Here is a 22,533-nt window from a genome sequence, read left to right on the forward strand (position 1 = left end):
TTCTCATTTTTTTGATGAAAATGAAACTAGGTGTGACATTTTCAGCTCTGAGTGTCTTGTTTGGTGTACATCGAACAACAGTATCAAGAATATTTTATTTGTATCTTGAAGAATTAGCATCGGCAACATCTAATTTGATTTTTTGGCCCAGTAAAAGTGTTGTACAAAGAACAATGCCCGACTGCTTTCATCCAAATTACTCTAACACTCGAGTGATTATTGATTGCACAGAGTTTCAAATAGAAGTGCCATCTACAGTTGATAATCGTGTGTGGTGCTATTCACATTACAAAAAGGGTTTTACTGCAAAGGTGCTCATAGGTATTACACCAGGAGGCTTTATTTCATTTAAATCTAAAGTGGCCGGTGGGAGGAAAAGCGATTCGCAAATAACAGTTGAATCAGGATTGGTTGATCTTTTAGAAAATGGAGACATTGTTTTGGCTGACAAAGGATTTCCACAAATCAAAAAAATTTTAGATGAAAGTGGAAAAGAAATAGGACTTGTTATGCCACCTTTTCTAAAGAATAATATGAATTTTTCAAGAGATGAGACAGATGCTACTTACAGTATAGCTCGGGTCAGGATTCATGTAGAGAGGATAATGCAACGGCTGAGACTCTATCAAATATTAAATAAAATTCCTCAAAACTTGTTTTGCCATATTGATGATATTTTGCATATTTGCTGTGTATTAGTAAATTTGCAGTCCTCAATATTTTCTAACAAATAAACCCATGTATGTTTTTGGGATTGTTTTCTACATTTTCATAATGATGAAGGATAGAATTTAAATAAAAAATTTCATACCATAGTTTACTTTTATTTAATAACACAACAATAGCATAAACAGTAAATAAAATGTTTTATTATAAATATTGTGAACAATTAACATTACCTACCCTTATTAATTATATGTAACAAACACTAATAAATTATGAATGTTTAACCACATTAATCACCTAAAGCCCACTAGCACCATTCCACTAACCTGGGGTTAACCGGTTAAACCTGGAATTATCTTGATTACCAGGACAATTTGACACTGGGTTAACGGTTTAACCGCTTAACCCCGGGTTATTGAGATGGTGCAAGTGGGCCTAAAGACCCGCTTTCACCATCCCACTGACCCGGGGTTAAGCCGCTAACCCAGTGTCAAATTGTACTGGTAACCATGGTAACTCCAGGTTTAAGCGGTTAACCCCGGGTTAGTGGGATGGTAAAAGTGGCCCTACGTTTATAATTTTTCATAGATTAATTATGTTCTTACCAGTAAAACTACGCTTTGGCAGAATTTGGTTATTATTATTTTTATCGTTTAGTTCCTCATTACCAATCGACACATACAAACGTGGTAAATAATGATTAAAATAAAATTCTTCACTTTTCAAAATGGCATCTTTTATAAAATGTTCATCTCTATCTACTCTTACTGTGCAACTACCGTTTTCGACTGGAGAATAAACAAAAAGATCGCATATTGTCATACCAGTGAGATACATCTGTGTTTGTATTTGGGTGTAATATGAGTGTTTTTTCTTTAATTCTATGTTACCATTAACAAACTCCAGATATTGCACATTACAAAGTTTACTGACAAAATCTACAATAGCCTTTTTTTGGCAAGATATTGGACATTTAAATTCTACCAGCTTTGTAATACATCCATGGTGTATGACAACCCCGTCTATGCTTGTGCATAGCCAAGGCTGAATTTTACTCACAATTACTCCTACGGTTATCACACGACAGTTGTAAACCTTTTGGTATTGTTCTAGCGCATGACTTTCATTACGTTTACCATAATTAGTAGCCTCACAATCAATTAATTTCGGGAACAGCATATTTTGCACTAAACTATCAATTGATTTTGTTTTTCGCACTTTTATATGATGTACATTGATACTGGACGAGATTCTTAATCTCCTGGCAGTATACCACTCTTTGCACTTTGACTGTTCGATAGTTTTACAACATAAATCAATAATTTTCTCATCTTCCATCACAATATTTGCTTCATAAAACTCTTTTAGATTTTGGTTAATTTCTATCTTATCACTTTTATAAACTACAAACTCTTCTTTAAAAATACAAAAGTTATTGAAACATTCAATGCAATCTTCTATTTGAAAATTAATCTCAATCTGGTCAACTAAATTTTTAACAACTTCGGTAATGCATTCATCATTTTCTTCTTTATTAAAACACAAAGCATGAGCTTCCATTATTAGCTTTAATGATGACTTTCCCTTCAATTCAGAAACATCTAATGGCAAAGGATCACACCTAATTTTCTTTGCCGGTGGATACATTTCATCAAAGTATTTCCCTTTTGAGTACTTTTCTTTGGCGAACTGTCTGGCACTAGGTCTACCCCATTGCTGCTCTTCACTAGTTTTCGAGAAGCTTTCTTCATGGTTGATGTAATATATCAGAGCCGCAATATGCTTACATCTGCCACTCTGATTGTACACACAATCACACTTTCCGCTCGTAACATATCGACTAGAATCAATCTGTAAAAAATAAATGATTTCTTTACTTTCTATTACATTATTACATTAAAATGCATCATAGTATGTATGTAACTACGTCAAAGATTGCAAAAACAGAAAAAAAAGCTTACATTCAAGGATGTTGTGTATGGCGTCGATGTCACAGAAGTTTGACGAATTACACGAGCTCCGATGGTGTGGTTCATTTGATCTTCACATTTGACTTCTTTTACATCTTGCACATGTTGAGCCAAGACTAATTGTTTTCCTTTTATTGTTGTTTGTGGTTGGAAAGCGATGTCGTGAGTGATTGCTCGAAATCCAGTTTTTATAATTAATTTGGCCATGTTTAACTGAAAATACACAAAAAGTATGCATTATTAACGACATTACAATCATTAATGATCGTCTGCAATATATATGATATGCGTTATTCGATTAAATTTGTTTATTTCTTCACTTACTTCTCGTGAAGTCCGCCATGAGAAAGTCCGTGTGTGCTACCTGAAATTTATTGATTGTGCCATTTTAGACGGGAAATAAAAAAGGTCAACGTTATTATCGACACTATAGATGTCAATGATCGAATAGAATATATGTAAATTACGATATTTCATTGAAATTATTTGATTGTTTACTTACTCTTTGTAATGACATCCAGCCATTTGACATTTCAAAGTCCGCCGTAATCGTAACCGCTAGTTGGCGCTGTCATCGCGCACCCAGCGAATAAATTAAAGTCGTCCGCCGCGTCTGTCTGTTTGTGTGTATGTATGTTGGCGATAAACTCAAATAGATTTTGAACAGATTTTCATGCGGTTTTCACTTATTTATCAATAGAGTGATTCTTGAGGAATGAGGAATGTATATAATTTGTTAAGGTTTTGTGTAACCCGTGCGAAGCCGATGGTGCGGGTCGCCAGTGTTTTATAGAAATGTTGCTGTTTTAATTTGTTACGCTGTGATCAAAATCAAACACATATCATGCTCGGTAAACGACTCGTGCCATGCCGATCCAATTCAATTAAGCACTTGAGGCCCAGACGGGGCGACCGATTTACACTTTTTATCCAATTTTTTTATACGCGTTTACATAATTAAGTAACGACAAAGCATAGGTAGGTACATTCGATATTGTAACCAAGCTAAATGTTAAGCAGATAATTTAACGTTTTTTGTATAGTATTATCTGCTAACAGCCATTCTCGAAGTGTGCTCCGCGTACCCCTAGCTAGGGCTCCGCAAAGGCTCTGTTTAAAATAACTTTTCATATGTTAAAGACTTTACTACATTGACACAAAGTTCAATATCGCCCGGCCAACGATAATGGCTAACTAACTAAAGGTAAAGGTACATTAGTAAACAAAGCAGCGCTAAAGGTTAAACGGTAGCGTTAATGCATTCATGACCTTAACCCGAAAGATTGCGCGCCGATACCGGCTTCCATTATCGTTTCCTCGTCGACTAGCTACTTTCATCTACCTACTATGTTATTCATCCGTAGAATCCTCATCTGTCGTTCCACGTTACAATTGTAAGGAATCGGTAGGTGGCCCTGTTATTGTCATGCCACTGGTGCCATAATACATATAAATAATACGCATAAATATATACTTCTATGTATCTTAATACAGTTTTTTTATTTTCCGTGACTTCTGAAAGTATGTTACTATTACTAGCTTTAAACTACATATTTGTTTTACTAACTTACTACGTTAAGAGCATATTTAATGGCCAATAAATAAAATAAAATTTAAAAAAAAGGCACAAACAACACACTTGGACCTCTACATCTACAATAGGAACAATACGTGTATATGTAGGTGAGATCAATCATACTTACCTCTTCTCCGGTCGTAAATAAAAGTGCTAATGACGGTCAAAATGTAGCGATGTACTTAGGAGGACTTGGAGGAGTGATCTTACTAATTTACATAATTCTTATATTTACAGGTGTCGGCGGCTGGGCCTGGTCAGCGAGATGGGGCGGCGGCAAGGAGATGCCATCAAGCGGTGCAGCCGGACTGACCGCTCTCAACCCGTCCACTGACCCGCTGGTGGCCGAGCAGTACGCGCCCGTGCGCGATGCGCCGCCTGCGCCGGACGACGAGATGCGCAATCTCATGGACAACAAGGACTGGTGAGTCACTTAGTTAGAGGACGAGTTGACCGCTTTGAACCACCGACGGCCGGGCTGACCGTGTTGTCTCCACGGACCCACTGTGTAAGCCCATTACGCCCCACGAAATGGTAAACTATAAGGACAACAAGGACCTTTACGTACACTTGTGAAGGATTGTATGTAATGTCGTACTAAGATTATCAATAACTGTCCCTGTATTAGCACGGCTTTTTGTGGTTGACAGCTGGTAACTGCATTACACTGTTAGGAAGGCTGGTGACAAGCGACTTCAAAATAAGTATACAGTTTACGAGACTACCTAATACTATTATGATTGTGTGTTGCGTACTCCTACACAAATATTACAAAAACAAAAGTAATCATTGAATTGCTTACATAAGAGCACGTCGCTTGAATAGTATATTACAAAGTTTTGTTATAACACGTGAATGACTGGCGTCACGCGCTTCAGCGTTGTTTACTGAAGCCCGCAACAAAGGTACATTACGTCTATTGTCAGACACGGCAGGTGCGAAGTGTTAAAGTTCAAGCGGTTGGCACTCCATCCATTGTCGTATGAAATAAACCAAAACACTGCTATGTGCAAACAAAGTTCCATAGTCACTTCACACAGTACCTGACGTATTAGTTTAGTTGAGCCTGGAAACTGCCAGATCATAAAATTCATAAATGTGATTATAATATCGGGTATCAATACCTCTACGCATGCGTGGAATGAGATCCTTTATGTTTATGAGCAAGTGTGATGAAATTATCCTTTCTAATCACGACTTCACGACTGAATCACTGCAATACACATCCGTCGAACTGTTAGTTACGTTTTATGACGCACGCTGCGTATTTTCTTTCTTCGATTATAATTTTATAACATTAAATTGTTTTGAAAACCGGCCCTGAGTAGCTATTAGCTAAGCTCGCAAACGATGAAGTTTATGGTAGTATAACATGTTTCTTTTATTTTCAGCTTAAGCAGCGCAGAGGAGAGCGACAAAATGTTGGACGGACGCCCCTCTATCGCGTAAAGCCACGCCAAGCCGCCCCCGCCGAAGCTACCCTGCGAACTCTTAGGGCGCTCCTGAGTTACAATTTTGTCCCCCTTGCATAAAATCGAGTGGTATTATTGATACATTACATTTAGACTTCTTTGATGTAGGCTACATTATGAGTAGATTCATAAGAAAAATATTTTACAAAGATGACAGAATATAGTGTCTCTTAGTAATGCCACTCGAGAAATTGTGACCATTGTATGATGTGCATTTCGAGGTACAAAGTGTTGATTGATTATCCAACAGAGATAAAATGTTAAATGTGTGCTTGTTTGTGTGATAGTATTGTTTTAAGCACTTACGTTTGTTCTACTTATCCACTATGAAGATATAGGTATGTACTAGAAATCAGTTAACAACGATGTAGGTACAATGGTAGAAGCGTTGATAGTTTTGCATCCCATGTTGGGCTAAATCTTTAGTACCTATCAATAAATTTAGCCAGTCCAAGTGTTGTGCCGAAGGCAAATTTATAATTACGATCGTATCTCGAAAATTCGCCTTTAAATTACTTCTATGCATTTAATTAATCAAGTTGTAAGTAATTACTGTAAGCCAAGTTAGTCGAAACACGTTTTGGTAAGGATTGTCTTAATTAATACGAATAATTAGTGAAAGACAAGTGGCCAAATTAACGTCCAGATTAATGTATAGATATAGACATCTATATTTACTACCTATTTATTGAATCTTAAAAAGACATTGTCTTGAAATGATCTGCTTATTTAGAATTGCAGCTTATAAATGAAATATGTATTAATCGACTTCAAAATCTAATTTTCTATCTCATATACGAAATTAATAACATAGGTGTAGCGTGTATATCAATCTGTTCAAGATTTAATTATTTATATATTTTTTTATTTCATTTCTCGTCTCGAATATTGAAATGATTTGTATTAGGTTAGGGCCGTCCTGTGTAGATTGTAAGCGCAAATTGCTGGTTTAACATGGTCGTGTTTAGAGGTTGTTTTGTGTTGTATAGGAGTTAGTTTAATTTATATGAAACTGATATTATGTTAAGCTCTCTTGAAAATCATTCTTAGTTTTTGAATATTTAGACATAAAGAAACTAATGTACAAGTATAAACTTCTCAGAAACAGTTGCAATTTTTATAAATCGTGTAAATATATGTGGAGAAATAATTATAGAAAAATTACTTATATGTAAAATGTAAGTTCACACTTAACTCTTATGTACTTTAAATTTTAAATAATCATTATATTATAATTCACCTATAACTGCAGTGAATTTCGTTTAATAAAGTATTTGGATATTTTTATTTACAAAAAATATGTACATCTGAAGTACCTACCTACATAATTTATATTTTTCGTTTTTGCATGTACTTAATTTTGATGATTTTATAGATGTTCTCTGATGATACTTGAATATATCTCATATTCTTAATTATGCTGTTTTATTTCATTTCATAAATCATAAAGTGTTCGTAACAAATAAAAATGTGAGGTGAGAAATATGATTTTATTATTTGATTTCAATGTCATTCCAACATTCTTATATATAAAAAAACAATTAGTTTAGCTTAAATGTTACACAAAATATAATTTCATATACACTAAGGTAAATAAACTTAAACCTATTCAGTCTCTTGTAGTTCTGCGCCACCAGGGAATTCCAGTCACATCTTCTTCTTGGCAAAGAATGGCAGTTGGTCTGAAATTATATTATATATGCGTCATTTATGCACAAACCAAAACACACACAGAGAAAGGAACTTTTAACCTTTAGCCCTTTTCTTGACAAATTAAAAATTATCGTGAGTTTAATCCTCGCAGTTGCCTTATAAAGCAAAAAAAATACAAAAAGGTGTAAACTTGTGTATCTTGTAAGATACATTGCAAAGAAAAGGGTTAAATAGTCGATTGAGAAATTAAGTGAATTGCATACAAATATAGCAATATACTACTGCCATTCTAAAACTATCAGGATTTTTAAGACACACAATAGTGGTTACTTAACCTTTTCGACGCCATGTCAAACACAAAAGCTGTCACTCGGACGCCACGTCACCCAAGTGTCAAAACTGAAATTGAACTTTATGCATATGCATGTAGGTCTATGTTGCTCTGTGGTCTGTGACCGATTAATCGGTCTTTGGCGTTGAACCTACGGTGCGGATATATCGGTCATTGGCGTCCAAAAGGTTAATTTGAGGACGAAAGTCAAAACACTAACACAATTTTGATCAAACTACAAAGAAACATACCTATATACTTGGCTATGAGGTAGTGTAGATGACAATAATGGACAAGCTGGTGCTGGCGCTTCCTGTAATCATTATTTAAGTTATAGCTTGATGAAATTAAGGTTTACTCTAGTTTTCACTTCAAATATTAGAGAATAACTTTAAACTTCAACAAATTATTTAAACTAAACCCATTAATCCTTGATTTCCTGTTAATAAAAAAATGGAAACAGGTTATTTGCTGGCCATGAGTGCTTTAATCTATCTGAAGGTTTATGACAATATGCTGTGTATAGGTAAAATATTTTTTATATTTGTCACTTATTCTATAACCTAGATTTCTTACCTAAGGCAATGTCTGCACCAAGAACTACACCTCAATCAGTTTCCTCTTTGGGGTCAAATAAATCTAAAAAGTATTTTTATAGTAACCTGTATGGGCTGTAAGGGTATGTGCACGTTGGTGCGCAGCTTACGTTGCCGGATCTCGCGCCGAACGCAGCACTGTACGCCGAGCAGCACACAGCACACACAGGAAGACAGGCATCCTGCAAAACAAACAATAATTAATCTAAAAATACCTAATTGAGATAAAAATGAGCTATGCAAGTAAACCCAATCTGCTATAATTCATCATCTTGAAGCTATGAATGATTTGTAGCTACTTGAGTACTGCGGACACCAGTGCCCTGTTTATCAAAAGCTTGTAACTTGTAATACAAGTGGAAGTCCCTTTTTGACAGCTTTTGTTAGAAAGGGACTTCCACGTGTATTACAAGTTACAAGCTTTTGATAAACAGGGAACAGATGGAAACCATCATCTTCCCCAGCATACCACCAAATTTACGCCAAATATTTTTATGTAGTATTTATTAATTCTTACCTATATAAACTAGGACACCTAAGTCTCCATTTCTGTTGGTACGCCTTAACACAATTCCAGCGATACATAATGAGATCCCAGTTAATATTCCTACAACAAATATCACCTGAAAAAAAAATCAATGATTAATTCTAATTCTTTCAAAGATCTTCTAATGACTAGAAATAGTCAAAATGAAACATGTACATAACTTATGATTTTCACATTTAATAATTACTTTTCTTAAATATTATTGGTCCCCACAAACTTTATTTATTTGATAATGGCATGCCAAAATATCAACAAATACCTGTAAAATATAATAGCACACATATTCAAATCCAGGACAGTGGCCACCGCATGCACCAATCATGGGTTCAGGGCTGGCTGAAGGTATAGGAGGCACCGGTGACCTTCCAGGAGGCTTCATACGGTTTTCCATATCACATATTGGCAGTGAGAATGCTGAAGCACACTCGGGAAAGGTGTATGCTTGTGAGGCTGCAGTGTGCATGGGGAGCTTCTCGCCTTTCTTGTAGCTCCTCCATGTACCAGCCCCATACGGTGATTGGTAGACAGGTGATGGTGGACCATACTCTCTTATATCTTCATTATAGTAGTGAGGAACCTGAAATAGACAAATTTTTGTCAGTTACTTTACTACTTATTTATAGGTCATGCATATTCTTCCTTTTGGAATTATTTTTTCCTTTTATGAACACTTATTTACCTTTAAAACCTGCCATTTTTAAGCTACAAACAAACCACCAGGTAATGACCACCAGGAACAAGAAAAGTGCCATAATTTTATTCAAAAACTTTAAAAGATTGTGCAGGGTTTACAAAACCGAAACATAGGTAGGTCGGGCACAGCACAGGCAGACCAGGTGTTATAATTATCATGGAAAAAAAACACCTCATTGAAAAATGCACGTTATAAAAACTTACATGGTAAGCGGTATCTGAGGTGGAGCTGTCCGTGCCCGCGACTTGGTATACGGGCGGGTTGATGTCTTCCGCCCAAGGAAACTTGGCCCTTTGTTGAGCTGCAGAAACGAACTGCTGTTCGCTTCGCGGCACCATCGTCGTCTGGTACGGATGGACGCTCCGCGGCGACACTTGTTGTTTGAACATTTCACTATAATCTTATCTGAAAGAAACACACTTTAATGACACTGTAAAATAACATGTGGACCTTTTATTGATCATAAAATGTGACTTACTTCATTGTGTTGGTTCTGAATTACGATGCTACGAATCAGCATCGTACGTATATTTGAAATATGATATATCTATTTTAATTAAATACAGATGCTAGCCTGAATATCATTTATCACCATTCGATATATCGGGGAAACCTCCTGTTCCCTTAGATGGGATCTAAGTAGTATAGTATAGTACTATAAATTATAGTAATAGTATCACCACCACGCCGCCATGTTTATTTGTGAATGAATGATTGGATTGGTTTTGTTTGGTTTTATTGACGAATCAGCGTACCGAGTTAGTGTTGTACTCAGGTTGTACTATGGTTGCGAGTTGTACTCGAGAGCAAAAGAACCAAAAGAATGGTATTAACATTCATTAGTTCATTCCATTGGGCCATTCTTTCGTTCCTTTCATTTTATTCATGTTTTAATTGTTTTATTCCATTCCGATTTTGATTTTGAGTTGGATCTGTGGTTGTTATGCCAAATGCAGTGCAGTTCATATTAATTTTGTATTAGGCTTGTGTCGGTCATGAACTAAGAACTGTTAAGAATGAAATCCCATCAAGGACCGAAAGGAACTAAATCTTTTTGTACGCTCTTAATCGGTCTTTAGGTCCTTTAGTTCAGTGGGATTGGTGAGCGCTTGACATGAGTGAAACAGAAAATAGACTGAACGAAATGGTTTACAATGACGCTGGCACGAGTGCGAACGAGATAAAAGAGTGACAAACAGTCCTAAACCTGAAAAGTATGAAGAAAAATCAAATATTTTTTCTGTATTTTTTATATTATTTTATTATGTCTAGCTTTTTGATGTTTAATCGTCATATAGTATCGTACAACTTGAATCGTAATTCAGTTGCCAAAGATTTAAGAAAAAACTACTGTAAAATCGATTCATACATTCCCAGCTCTCAAAGACCGAACTGAACTAAAGGAACTAAAAGACCGAACTAGTTCGTTTGACCGATTGACCGAGAGCGGAGCGCTCTCTGTAGTGCCGAGCAGGCACAAGCCTATTTTTTTGTATCATTGTTAAAAGAAAAAATTAAATATAACAGTTTTTTCGTGGTTCATATTAAATGTGAAAGGTTTTTTGCAAAATATGTGGTGTGAGTTTCATTATAAATAATAACACGAATGTGGTGGACGCAGGAGAAATAAATACGAACTAGCGCTGTACGTCCCAAGGCATCAAAGAGTTGTTTTCTTTTCTGTTCATACACGGAAGATGCTGAAGGTGAAGGCAGACAATAAAACAGCGATCTATTCATTTTGCTAAGAGGCGTAATGGTGCTTAATGACGGAACAATGATCTCCGATGACGAAAAAATAGCTCTGGCCAACATCTGCCGCGATTATGTCCGAGGTTGCTGCGTCCGAGAAAATTGTCGGTATACTCACGAAAAGCCACCTTTGAATCGTTTAAAAGAATTGTTCCGGTTTTGTCACGACTATCAGAATAAAGGATGTTTCAGAAACAATTGCAAGTTTCTACATTTCACGCTGGAAGAGGAAGCGTATTTCTATTCTACGGGCAACTTTCCTCAGACAGATCCTCGGGATCATGGAATGATCCCAGTATGCCAGGCGTATTTACACGGGTCCTGCTCCAACCCTGAATGCAAGTTGATTCACCCTCTTCATCCAGCCAACAATGAACGCCATCATGAGCTAAACATGCCACCACCACATTACAATCGTCCACCACTTATGCTAAGAGATGAAGACTCGCCCCCTGAATGCAAAGTAAGGCGCTACACTTACGAAGACGTGGCCATAGAGAATCAGATGCCTGCACCAAATATATGCCAAAACTGTGACTCCTTAGACCATAAAGTTAAACTACTACATGATAACATAAGTGTTTTGCTGAAGAAAGTAGCAGACTTGACAGAAAAAAATGTTCAATTGACTTCCATGAATGAGTTTTTACTGGAGCAGGCAGCTGCAAATAGGGGTGAACAGTCATGCATTATTACATCCCGCCATGGAACTTCAGCTCCGGTGTCCTTAGCTACAGTTAGCATGACACCTGTAGTGAGTCTCTCTGGTGCATTGCCTACATTAGTTCCTGCTGCGGCAACACCAAATTTAGCACTGGCACCAGCGGCATCCAGAGCTCAGTTGCTAACTCCCGCCCCACAATTGTTGACAGTAAGTACAACACAACAGTTGATGGGTAATTCGGGAGCACTAATTGTGACTAGTGCGGGTGCCCAGCAGTTAATGCAAGTGAGTGATTCAGGGACTTTGATGGGTGCTGGACAGACAGTAGTAGCAGTGACGCCGGCACAGTTGACACTGGCACCGCCGCCGCAGCAACTCATGGGGAATGCGTCACAAACGACAGTTCAGCAGCTTGTGCAGCAGACGGCGCTGCCGCAGCAGCTAGCTGCGCAGCAACAGCAGTTTACGGCACAGCAGTCCGTGCAGCACCTTGCTGCGGCGCAGCAGAATGCCCAACACCTGGCAGCGCAACAGTCAGCGCAGCATTTGGCGGCGGCGCAACAGTCCGCACAACAACAATTGGCGGCGGCGCAGCAGTCCGCGCAACAACAGTTGGCGGCACAACAATCGGCGCAGCACCTAGCCGCACAGCAGTCTCAGCAGTTAGCTCAGCAATCAGCTCAGCAGCTGGCTGCTCAACAGGTCCCATCGGCCCAGCAACTTGTCCACCAAACCTCCACTCAACAGATTACCATCTCCAGCACTAGTCAGCCAATGGCTCTTCCTAATTCGCAAAACCAAGCCTTAACATTTCCAATTATATCGCAGAGCATATTGCCCCATTGATTTTATAACATTCTGAGTTAGTATTAACTATTTATTAGATTAGGCCATGGGTCTCCAAACTACGGCCTAATACGCCAAAGGAAGCGGGCAGACAAATTTAGCTGTGTGGAACTTGGATCAAAAAGTCAGGAGACCCTTGATTTAAGTGCTTGCTTGTGATTAAACTGTTAAAATAATGTATGAATTTACTTTTAGTGAATCATGTGAACAGTGGATTTTTAATGAACATTTTATTGTTTTAATTTTGCAGTGTGTTGTTTTAAATCCTGTAATGATATTTAATTTTATGTCCTACTACATCATACATAGGTAAAAATCTCAGTACACAGGCTAATGCAGAGGTAAACATAGTAGAATAACGCAGCTGTACAAGAATATACATAAGAATGTTAATCATGCTATGTATTTTCTATAAATAAATATGATATTAATGATTACATAATTATCACATAGCTTTGCGATATAAACCTCTTTTTGCATTGTAGTAATAACACAGTTATGCCGTTCTTGTTATGTAATCACATGCCAAATATTACTTGAAATATAAACACTTAAGAGCCTGTTTTACTGGCAATTCTAATCTCCCACAAATAGATAAAGAATCCTCAGTCTGAATCTGAAATGCCGGTGTTCACACTACACAACTCTTTTTAACATTAGTCTAATGTTGCTATATTGTATACGATTGTGTATAGGGATCATAGGCAGCTATCATCTGTAAATAAGCATAAGGGTGGTATTCCAAATGCCCAATATCATTGCCTCTCACTCTCTCATTGAAGCAAAATGTCAGACGCAATATACATTGGACAAAGAAATTGGATAGAGTCAGACCAAGAATAGTCTGCAGCGGATTTGATACCGCACGCAATGAAAGTGTTATTTTAAACGTCAAACTTCTATGAAACTATGACGTATAAATGACACTTGCACTGCGTGGGCTATCAAATCCGCTGCAGACTTTTTTTGGTCCGACTCTAGGTGGAATACCACCCTAACAACAAAGCTTAAACTATGGAATATTATAAATATTAGTTACTTATTTATTTATGAGGTCCCTGGTTTTGTAGTTAAATAGAGCAAAGGGTCATAACATAAATAACCCATGTTTGATGGTATTGCCAGGCCAGGCTGTTCCCACTGGCGTGCTTACACATTGGTTGTATTACTGCATTTTATTATGTGTAATCAATCCTTACATCGTCAGGTGACAAGCAATACTCACTAATTACGTAATCTAAAAACATATACAACAAAAATCAACCTTATTGAGGTATTAATATGGTTCACTATGGCTATTAACTTGGGGTAGTCGTTAATGATGAGTTTCGGTTGTCACCTGACGATATTTAAGTTAACATTTTACTATTATTGATAAAGATAAACAATAACGTGTCTATTGATTGGATGCTACAATAAGAGAATAGCCCAAAAAATAGTGTGTTGAATACATTTTAATGAAATGATTTTTTTTTACTGTGAACTGGAAAATAGGGTAAATCCACCAATGATTGACATGGCACCCAAAAAATGTAACCCCTTACCGCATACAATGCCGGATATGATATTCAACTCACGGTGCACGGCCGTCTGCACGGTGCCCAAGGTCAGTAGACTAGTACACTTCCTACTGTTCCTACATCATGGCCCCATCACGGCCACTACGGCGCTGAGGAGTCACCGCGCTGGCGGCACACCCACGCTATTAAAATTGGCAGCTATTAAAATTCAAATTTAAACAAATATTTTTTATTACATGCAGTAAGGGGTAAGGTCGAACATGCTAATAACTGAAGGCTACATCAGATAGCTTTTTGGTTTTACCCTGCTTTCCCATTTTCTAATCTAAATGAAATGTCATGTAAGAGATTTTACTTTTACGTGGCTTGGTGATATTGAGCTATGTTAAGCTATTGGCTGTATAATAGGTAATAATTTAAACTATTAAAATAAAACGAATTGTTCCGTACAAATTGTTTTATTGTTATATTTGCAGCATTTATACATGTAGGGTAAACAAATCTTTAATACACAAGCTGTTATAATAATAGCGCCTAAAAGAAAGACAGTCAGCAGCACTCGCGTTGCAGATCAATCAATTATAGTATTTTTCACATATCTTGGGTACGGATGTAAAGCTCAATAATTTTTTGCGTTTTAAAGTCAAAAATTGTATGCAGATGACAACGGTCACCGTACCCAAGCTGTGTGAAAAATACGATAATCATTATTGCTAATTCAGGTAGCTCTAGCTGACCAGTATACTGTGTACCAAAAATGAAAAGATTGTTCTTTCAGAAAGGGATATATTATAGAACATAATCATTTCAGTGATATAAAGACGTAGGTACCTATAAAGTATTGTTCTGTTAGCAAACTTTCCTATTTCGTTTATTACTAAAGTAAAAGGTGAAGTCTTTTTGTCTTATATACACTGAGAGTTCTATAGCTTATTTTATACCGCGTCGTTAGTTTTCCTAATGTAACACTCGTTCTTTTTATACTTCAACAGTTTACCGCGGGTACCGAGCACAAAGTCGCCCGTCCTATCAAAAGCTATAGACGTAACTTGATCTGGAACGTTTGAGATTAATTTCATCTTGCCAGTCTCATTCTCATGGAAATAAACCAAGTGGTCACTTGCGACGAACACGTTATCCTTGTGAAATGAGATTTGGCCCGCACCCGTGTATGTCACGTTGCCAATGTGCAAGGGCATGTATAGCGTTGGTTTCAAGACAAATAGCTGTTCATGTTTGATGAAGTAGAAGTTATTATTATCATCGATTGCCAACTCGTTCAACGCCTCTAAAGTATTAAAACGAATTTTCTTTTCGCCGTCAAGTAAATATAGCTCTTCTATGCCATTATTGCTGTTAGTTATGTATTTATTACCGTCTTTGTCGACGAAAATCATGTTAATTTTCAGTAAGGAGTCAGATACTTGAGTAGCGTTGTGAGTTTCATAGTCGTACCGGAACATTCCCTTTTCGGTGCCGAAGTATACCTTGGCATCCTTCTTGTCTACCGCTACTGAGTAACTTAGTCCTTCCGGTAAACCTTTCAAAAATACAAATAAATTATTATGTCGCAAAAATTTAATAAATTACCGTATAATAATGACAAAAAATGGGTATTGGTTGTATTAGCCAACTGGACAGGTGCCGGCAAGAGGCATTTGGTACCCTACAGTTATATTTACTTATAGGTCACTGGTTCATATCCGGCTCGAAGGACCATTAAGTAGTATTGAGGGCGTTGAAGCTTGCGGGTCCTAGCAAGTAATCTTAACTAAATAAAATACAATTATGCATAGTGGACTAGAAACTTATTTTTACGCAACAACGGTGAATGAAGGGAAGGACAAAAGCTAGCGGTTAAGAGATTCTGCAGGTGTTTAAAAAAAGGAGGAAAAAATCTTGAAACTTTATCTTACCCTTGATTTTCTGGGCAGTTGTAGTCTTAAACTTGACAACATAGATGTCATAGTAATAACCATCATCGTTGCTCCCGGATTTGACATAGAATAAGTTCCCATATACATCATAGTGGGCGTCAGTGGGCACCGCATCTCCTAAGTGATACGTATCAGATACTGTATACTGATCCTTATCAATATTGAAGTCTGGTTTGCACCGAGGCAAGTCGAAAGCAACACAACTCCTCAAAACAAGTAATAAGATAAGAAATTTCATATTTAATTAAAACAAAAGGGACGCGTTTGACTCTGTATGACTTTATTTCTAGTGTGATGATAGCAGCTCATTATTTTCATCGAGCTATAAAAGCGTATCAATTAAATAAATTACCTATAATGGCGCATAAAATAATCTCAATATCTCAGCGAATAAAATAAAGGTATATTGCACTTGGATTCCGTAGGTGTTTGCATATAAATACGAGTATGTACGCTGAATGTAAAAATAACTTATTTTAATGTAAAATATTAATTTAGGAAGCACCAAAGAAGCAGTGTAAATATGATCGTGTTATCCGTGTTGTTCAAAGCAGTATTATAAAAACAAAAATTAAATATGGCAGCTTGACTTTACATCTTCATTTTTTTTAAAAAGCAAGTTATAAAAATCATACTAAAGACTCGATTATTTTACAAAACATGATGCTGAGTAGGTAGGTATCCGAATAGAGCAGACTATGTCCAAAATTAAATAGTGTCTTACAACGATCAAACCTATGTTATATGTCTATAGTTGTTTTTCTGTTTATGGAAAATAAGTTGTTTCTAACATTTGTCTTCTATTGCACTAATTAGGCTTTAACATAGACTAGGAATCCTCTAGACGGAGTTTAGAGCAATTATTTCATGAAACCGATGCTGCCAAAAATACTGGGGTGCGGGGGCCGAGGTGAGCGAGGTCCCGTGCCGTGATTGGTCCGTTCAAAGACAAGGACGTCACACATAGACACTTTCGACTCGAAAATGGAGTAAAACTACCGTATATTGTGGCAGAGGGGGTAGAGCTACTATGCTCATGCTCAGTCTGGAGGATGTCTTGTCTGTGGGCTTTAAGCACATACGACGGGGACGTCTACTCCTTATACTAAGTAATCAAATAATATTAAAATTTATGAGTTATAATAACTATATATTTTAAATATATATAATGTTGGTGTTACTAAAATAAGAGTATATTTTTGCTTCAGTCTCAATGTATTATTTGGCCGATAACAAGAAAAAATCCTCTTTAAACCTGTTGCCGTCATGTTGCGTGCCGATTAATGGGTGTTTTACCCTACCACCATACGACGCAATAATTATAAAAAACCGGTTTCATCATAACTAAGTACGTTAAAATGTTAATTTCGATTTACGGTTTCGTTCAATTAATAATCCCGTAAATATCAAGATTTAAATTAAATAAGTTTCACTGACTACAGACTTTTGTTGGGTTCCTTTATAATCTGGGGGTTTTAACCTTACTTAGACAGTTATTCATAGGGTCATAGGAACAACAAATAATCGTCAAGTAACTATGTCACTACTAGTACATACTGTCCTTAGTAGCTATGTAATACCCCGGCCAGTAGATGTTTTACGAGTATCAGTAGGGCTGCTCCATATGTCCCATGGCGATCTCTTGCTCGTGGTGGTCCTGTTCCTCCATTTGATGCTGCAAGTACGACGGCAGGCGTCCTTGCCGCTCACCTTTGATTTTGTGAATTTTCCATCGGTGGCCTTGCAGTATTTTCCTGCAATTATAAAAAATGGTTAAGCAAGTTATATCGACCCCACGGCGTAAATAATATATTCATGTGATATAAAGATAAGTTCCACCTTTCTGACTAAAATTAGTAAAACTGAAACATACTTTGTACGAGAAGGTCGCTCACTATTCTAACAATGTAATATTTAGCTAATGAGGCCCATAGACGCTATGTGGTCGCCACGGTTGCGCATGTAGCCATAATATTTCTTGCATATTTTAAAGGTTCGTTTTTGCATTTATTAGATTTATTTACCTACTGTTTGTAACGCCCCTTCATTTATTATATTAGCCCATAAAATGAACAATAAATTTTAACTTTATTCACAAGTAAAGTAACTTTTTATTGCGGCAGTTAATAATAGCAGACTACTTGATAAATGATAACTACTATATTGTTATAATTGTACCTACTCTCTCAAGCGGTCATAATATTATGATATGGTACAGTCGACGTCAAAGATATCTTAGTATTTTTCGCCCTATTACAATTTACAAGCAAAAGTGTAAATATAATTTGACGTCTATTGTACAAGAAAACATAATGTTCCTTGGTACCACCTACCTTCCAAGGAAAAGAGAAGATAATTTAGGATAAGCTCGCTTCGTGTAGTTCTAAGAAAACGCCTAGTATGTAAATTTGTAGATACTGTAGAGATATATTACGGATTTATTTATGGTGCTTCCACACGGACTATATAGCTCGCGCATTTTAAAGCACTTGCGCAGGGTGTTGTTATGCTTTGGTATAATAAGTAGTGGTAAGACGATCGACTTTGATCGGCCCTTATAGGCTCGAAACCACACGAAAGTCGTAAAAATATATCGATAGAGATCAAGACGGACTAAAGCCTAGATTTTCCTCTAGGTTGAAGGGGGCATGACAGGTGCTTCCGTAGCAACCGTTATCTGCGCCAATTTTTGGAATTAGTTCACTAAAACGTAGATCAGGAAAGTGCTATAGAATCTTACTTAGTGTTGAATTTCTTGTAGCAGACATCGCACTCGACGGTGCCCTGCCGCAGGTGGATGTCCTTGATGTGTCGCTTCATGTCGTGTTGGTACGAGAACGCCTTGTCGCAATATGTACACTGAAACGAAACATGGGTTGGTATATGTATGATTTGCATGTGAATCCTGTGGCAAGGCTATAGCGGCGATAATCCCGTAAAAATGCTGGGATAGAATATTTATTCTTTGCCTACTGTGAACCCTGGTTCTGATTTTTTTTTTACTTTTCTGGATAAAAAGAACCATTGGGCACGCAGTAAGATATTATGTATGTTAATAAAAAAATTGTGTTGCCACACCAGACCGAAGACGTATTTTACTCACCGGAAAGGAGGTGAGCATCAAACAATTCTCTATGCAGGGGGGTCAGTTATACATGGCGAATTTAGAGATTGGACGTTTTTATGCAAGGAAAACGATAATGCCATAAGACCAGACCTAGGTTATCAATTCTTAGCTTTTTTTGTCAGGTGGTTGGTGTAAATAAAAAGTTTTTCGTTCCCCCATTTTTGCGGCATTCTTTACGGAACGCAATTTTCGATATGCCGCTAAAAATCCTTGCCATCTATCAATTTTAGTTTCCCCCCAAATTACTTGACAAAAGTGAACATTCCGCCCACCAAAATAAAATTAAATAGGTACTCTTAGAATTTAAAGATTTACATTGGATGTCTGTATGTTCATGCATATAGATACCTTGAATGGCCTCTGTGTGCTATGCACATGGCGCATGTGTTTGGCGAGATTACTGGACGTGGTGGTGGCCTTGGGGCACTGCGTGCACTTGAACGGCTTGTCGGCCATGTGTGACCTCTTGTGCACCTTCAGCAGGTCCATGGTGCGGCCTTGGTACGGGCACACGTCGCATTTGAAGGGAAATATGTTTTCATGGATACCCCTGGAATAGAGGAGTGTGCTTATTGATTGTAACAGACCTAATTGTAACACCCTACTATAAATAGTTATTTTTTATCATTTTTAACACATTCAGTGCCCCAGCGCAAACTACACGCTACGAGCGTAGCCGAGAACATGGAAAAACCTATATGTAGCGAAAAGCGCCTACGGACAGAGAAGCCACGTAGCAGGTCGCTGGCAGTGAATGTGTTAACAAGAACATAAATCATTAAGTCCTAAAGAATGGTTAGTATAAAATTAAGTAAAATTCAAATTATTACACTAACAATATTAATCTATCTAAAAATAGGAGTAATTAAAGAGTGCAGTTTCTTTGTAGTGACAATCAGGTACTGGCTGCCACCATGCTGTTAGTGAAACTAAACATGATGCAATTTCTGGCAGTACACATTTGGCACTGTGAATCTACACATCATAGGTCATTAAATCACAGAATTGTCTATTGCATGTCACAAATAAGTTATAACGCGGGTACAAATTATAAGGAAGTATATTACGTAACCTTACAGGGCGTAAGTTTACATGGTAGGTCCACAGTTTATAGTTATATCTTTGAGTCTGATGCAATATATTATGTTCTATTTAAATTTATGTAAAGTTTTATATCACATCATGTGAGAACTTACATATGCACTAGTAGACTAGCATTGGATGAGCATGTTTTGCCACATATATCACAAAGGAATTTTCTCTTTGTTAGTTCTTCTGGCGGTTTTGGCGCGCTGTCTCCAGGACAACGTGATAGATGGTCACTGTAGGATTCCTAGAAAGGAGTTATAGCATTTAATTTTTTAAGGAATACCTACTGATGTCTCGGCATGCCACGGTATCCAATCTTTAGAGCCCCACTAACTAAACTATCTGTTTGAACAATAAAATTTTAACATACTACAGTAAATAGACTATGACCATGTTAAGTTAGCCCTGACTTGGCGTACATATCCCATAGGAGCGCCAAGTCCAAATCTAGGGTCATATCAAAAATTCAATGGCTCAAAACAAATGCAACTTTTTCATTTGAAAGTTTCAATTTTGTAAAAATACAATACTATGTTCAGTCAGCAGCAGAAGTTGCTAAGCGGGCCAGGTGTTCAAAATGATCTTGACGCGACTTTATTGTTAAGAGAATAAGAGTGTGTCAAGGTAATTTTGAACACCTCACCCGCTTAGCAACTTCTGCTGCTGACTGTTCATTGGGTTACACTGCATTACACAATTCCTCCATCAGTATTGGGAATGCTCCCAGTACTGAGTTTGTATGGCGAGAACTGGGAATTCCCAGTTCCGGTACTGTATTTGTATGGAAAACCAGTACCGGGAACACTCCCTAATCAGTACTCACCATATCAAAGAAGTCTTTGCCACATGTATTACAACCCCAAATAGCTGCATCATCAGAAAATGTAGGCGAGGGTATGTTGTAGGAGTCATTGCTGTCTTCATTGTGTGCATCAGGTAGGTCATTAAGCTCTTGATCATCATCATTTTCACATTTAACATATTCTGTAATATAAGTAAATACCTATGTGTCAAATTATTAAAATTAATGTTGTATAATTGTATGATGTCATACCGTTACCCCTAACTGAGTTACCTATTAGAGTAAAAATAAACAAATCATTCATAGGCAATAGGAATAAAAAATATATTTTCCTCCTCTAACACTAGTTTCTTCTTATCCAACACTGCAAAGAATATGATTGTAATGTATCTCTATCCTAAATGTTTGTGGTGAAACCAGGAAGGATTTAAGTATTGAATGGTAAGTATATTGTTATGAGACAGAATTTACCTTCTTTCACAGATAGCTCTTCTAACTCTTGCAATCTTTTGTTATTCTCTTGGCACATATCCCTGAACATGATACACCCATTGAGTAAATCAAGGCAGTTTTGACACATCTGTGTCATGGTATCAGTCTTGTTGATCTGGAAACAATCATAATTTATAAATAATATCTAATATAAAAAAAATCCAAATATTGTGTTACAGGAATACCTGAGCATGTCAATACTATTTTTTGCTATTAAATACACATTCTAAAATCTTACCGTAACACCGGAAAAATGTTTTATTTCTTCCGCAATATTGGGTTGTACGAAGTTGTTAAAAATGGGAACATCCCCATTTTCTGAAGCACATATCCTGCACATGCATGGAGCTATTTTAAAGCTCGATATACTAGTATACCTGAAATATTTTTCCGTGCAGAAGAATTATTTGAAACACTAAAAACTCAGGTAGGCAGTAGTACAATTTGAATACTTACGATTTAGATTTCTTACGCTTTTTTTGTTTCTTTTTCTTGGATTTGTGCAAAGCGTTAGCATATAACATAGACCTAAGTAAAAGTAGCGATGCCATTAGTTATACGTAGCTTAAATTTTCTGCAAATACTTTTAGTATTAGTTTTTTTAAAGAATAAAGCCGTATTTTGTAAATAAATAATGTAATCGAGTATTTGACAACTGCACTGAACCACAGACAAGACAACGCAAATTACTGGTGAAGACAGAAGTGAATGATTGAAAAATACCGGTTTTTCTCGTTCGTTCAGACATGTTGCTATGTTGGCAGAAATGGGGCAGGCTTAATTTGGCCATCACTACATC

At 37.0% G+C, this 22,533-nt stretch overlaps 5 protein-coding genes and 1 long non-coding RNA gene across 8 annotated transcripts in view; 2 read left to right on the forward strand and 4 right to left on the reverse strand.

Annotated features, from left to right (window-relative positions):
* The window catches only part of LOC134791742 (uncharacterized), a 60,047-nt gene extending 43,375 nt beyond the window's left edge, over positions 1 to 16,672 (reverse strand). The window contains exons 1-2 of one of the 2 annotated variants that reach the window (XM_063762883.1): positions 16,204 to 16,672; positions 15,203 to 15,827 (exon numbers count right to left, since the gene is read on the reverse strand). In XM_063762883.1, the coding sequence (XP_063618953.1) occupies positions 15,223 to 15,827; positions 16,204 to 16,462 (864 nt within the window). In that variant the 5' untranslated portion in view covers positions 16,463 to 16,672 and the 3' untranslated portion in view covers positions 15,203 to 15,222. Of the gene's footprint in view, positions 1 to 14,726; positions 15,828 to 16,203 lie in introns of those variants that run through there. The other variant, XM_063762882.1, reaches the window with a different exon arrangement.
* The window catches only part of LOC134791759 (uncharacterized), a 259,461-nt gene that overhangs the window by 30,280 nt on the left and 206,648 nt on the right, over positions 1 to 22,533 (forward strand). The window contains exons 3-4 of one of the 2 annotated variants that reach the window (XM_063762909.1): positions 4,450 to 4,636; positions 5,604 to 5,669. In XM_063762909.1, coding sequence (XP_063618979.1) covers positions 4,450 to 4,636; positions 5,604 to 5,661 — 245 coding nt within the window. In that variant the 3' untranslated portion in view covers positions 5,662 to 5,669. Of the gene's footprint in view, positions 1 to 4,449; positions 4,637 to 5,603; positions 7,103 to 22,533 lie in introns of those variants that run through there. The other variant, XM_063762908.1, reaches the window with a different exon arrangement.
* LOC134791888 (uncharacterized) lies at positions 2,216 to 3,215 on the reverse strand. The gene is made up of 3 exons (XR_010144361.1): positions 2,961 to 3,215; positions 2,628 to 2,849; positions 2,216 to 2,517 (listed from the first exon to the last, which is right to left on the reverse strand). It is a non-coding gene; the product is annotated as an uncharacterized LOC134791888 (long non-coding RNA).
* Positions 7,156 to 10,202, reverse strand: LOC134791743 (uncharacterized). Its single transcript, XM_063762884.1, has 7 exons — positions 9,984 to 10,202; positions 9,709 to 9,910; positions 9,071 to 9,388; positions 8,782 to 8,887; positions 8,331 to 8,446; positions 7,920 to 7,981; positions 7,156 to 7,366 (listed from the first exon to the last, which is right to left on the reverse strand). The coding sequence occupies exons 2-7, from the start codon at positions 9,892 to 9,894 to the stop codon at positions 7,294 to 7,296; spliced, it is 861 nt and encodes a 286-aa protein (XP_063618954.1). The 5' UTR covers positions 9,895 to 9,910; positions 9,984 to 10,202; the 3' UTR covers positions 7,156 to 7,293.
* On the forward strand, positions 11,038 to 14,740 carry LOC134791694 (zinc finger CCCH domain-containing protein 10-like). The gene is made up of 2 exons (XM_063762798.1): positions 11,038 to 14,345; positions 14,486 to 14,740. Exon 1 carries the CDS (start codon positions 11,262 to 11,264, stop codon positions 12,765 to 12,767), a length of 1,506 nt encoding a protein of 501 aa, XP_063618868.1. The 5' UTR covers positions 11,038 to 11,261; the 3' UTR covers positions 12,768 to 14,345; positions 14,486 to 14,740.
* On the reverse strand, positions 17,817 to 22,394 carry LOC134791889 (zinc finger protein 888-like). The gene is made up of 8 exons (XM_063763009.1): positions 22,191 to 22,394; positions 21,973 to 22,111; positions 21,714 to 21,849; positions 21,264 to 21,424; positions 20,548 to 20,684; positions 19,700 to 19,901; positions 18,965 to 19,083; positions 17,817 to 17,978 (listed from the first exon to the last, which is right to left on the reverse strand). The coding sequence occupies exons 1-8, from the start codon at positions 22,283 to 22,285 to the stop codon at positions 17,831 to 17,833; spliced, it is 1,137 nt and encodes a 378-aa protein (XP_063619079.1). The 5' UTR covers positions 22,286 to 22,394; the 3' UTR covers positions 17,817 to 17,830.

This window comes from Cydia splendana, chromosome 6 (assembly GCF_910591565.1).
Source record: "Cydia splendana chromosome 6, ilCydSple1.2, whole genome shotgun sequence".
Lineage (NCBI taxonomy): Eukaryota > Metazoa > Arthropoda > Insecta > Lepidoptera > Tortricidae > Cydia > Cydia splendana.

Excerpts from the sequence above, each read along its gene's own strand:
- LOC134791743 (XM_063762884.1), bottom strand. The coding sequence starts at position 9,894 with ATGTTCAAACAACAAGTGTCGCCGCGGAGCGTCCATCCGTACCAGACG. Across the intron at positions 9,389-9,708 it reads CCTCAGATACCGCTTACCAT|GTTCCTCACTACTATAATGA; the intron begins GTAAGTTTTTAT and ends TGTCTATTTCAG. Across the intron at positions 8,888-9,070 it reads TGTGCTATTATATTTTACAG|GTGATATTTGTTGTAGGAAT; the intron begins GTATTTGTTGAT and ends TTTTTTTTTCAG.
- LOC134791694 (XM_063762798.1), top strand. The coding sequence starts at position 11,262 with ATGGTGCTTAATGACGGAACAATGATCTCCGATGACGAAAAAATAGCT.
- LOC134791889 (XM_063763009.1), bottom strand. The coding sequence starts at position 22,285 with ATGGCATCGCTACTTTTACTTAGGTCTATGTTATATGCTAACGCTTTG. Across the intron at positions 19,084-19,699 it reads GCACACAGAGGCCATTCAAG|TGTACATATTGCGACAAGGC; the intron begins GTATCTATATGC and ends GTTTCGTTTCAG. Across the intron at positions 17,979-18,964 it reads TACAAGAAATTCAACACTAA|GAAAATACTGCAAGGCCACC; the intron begins GTAAGATTCTAT and ends TTATAATTGCAG.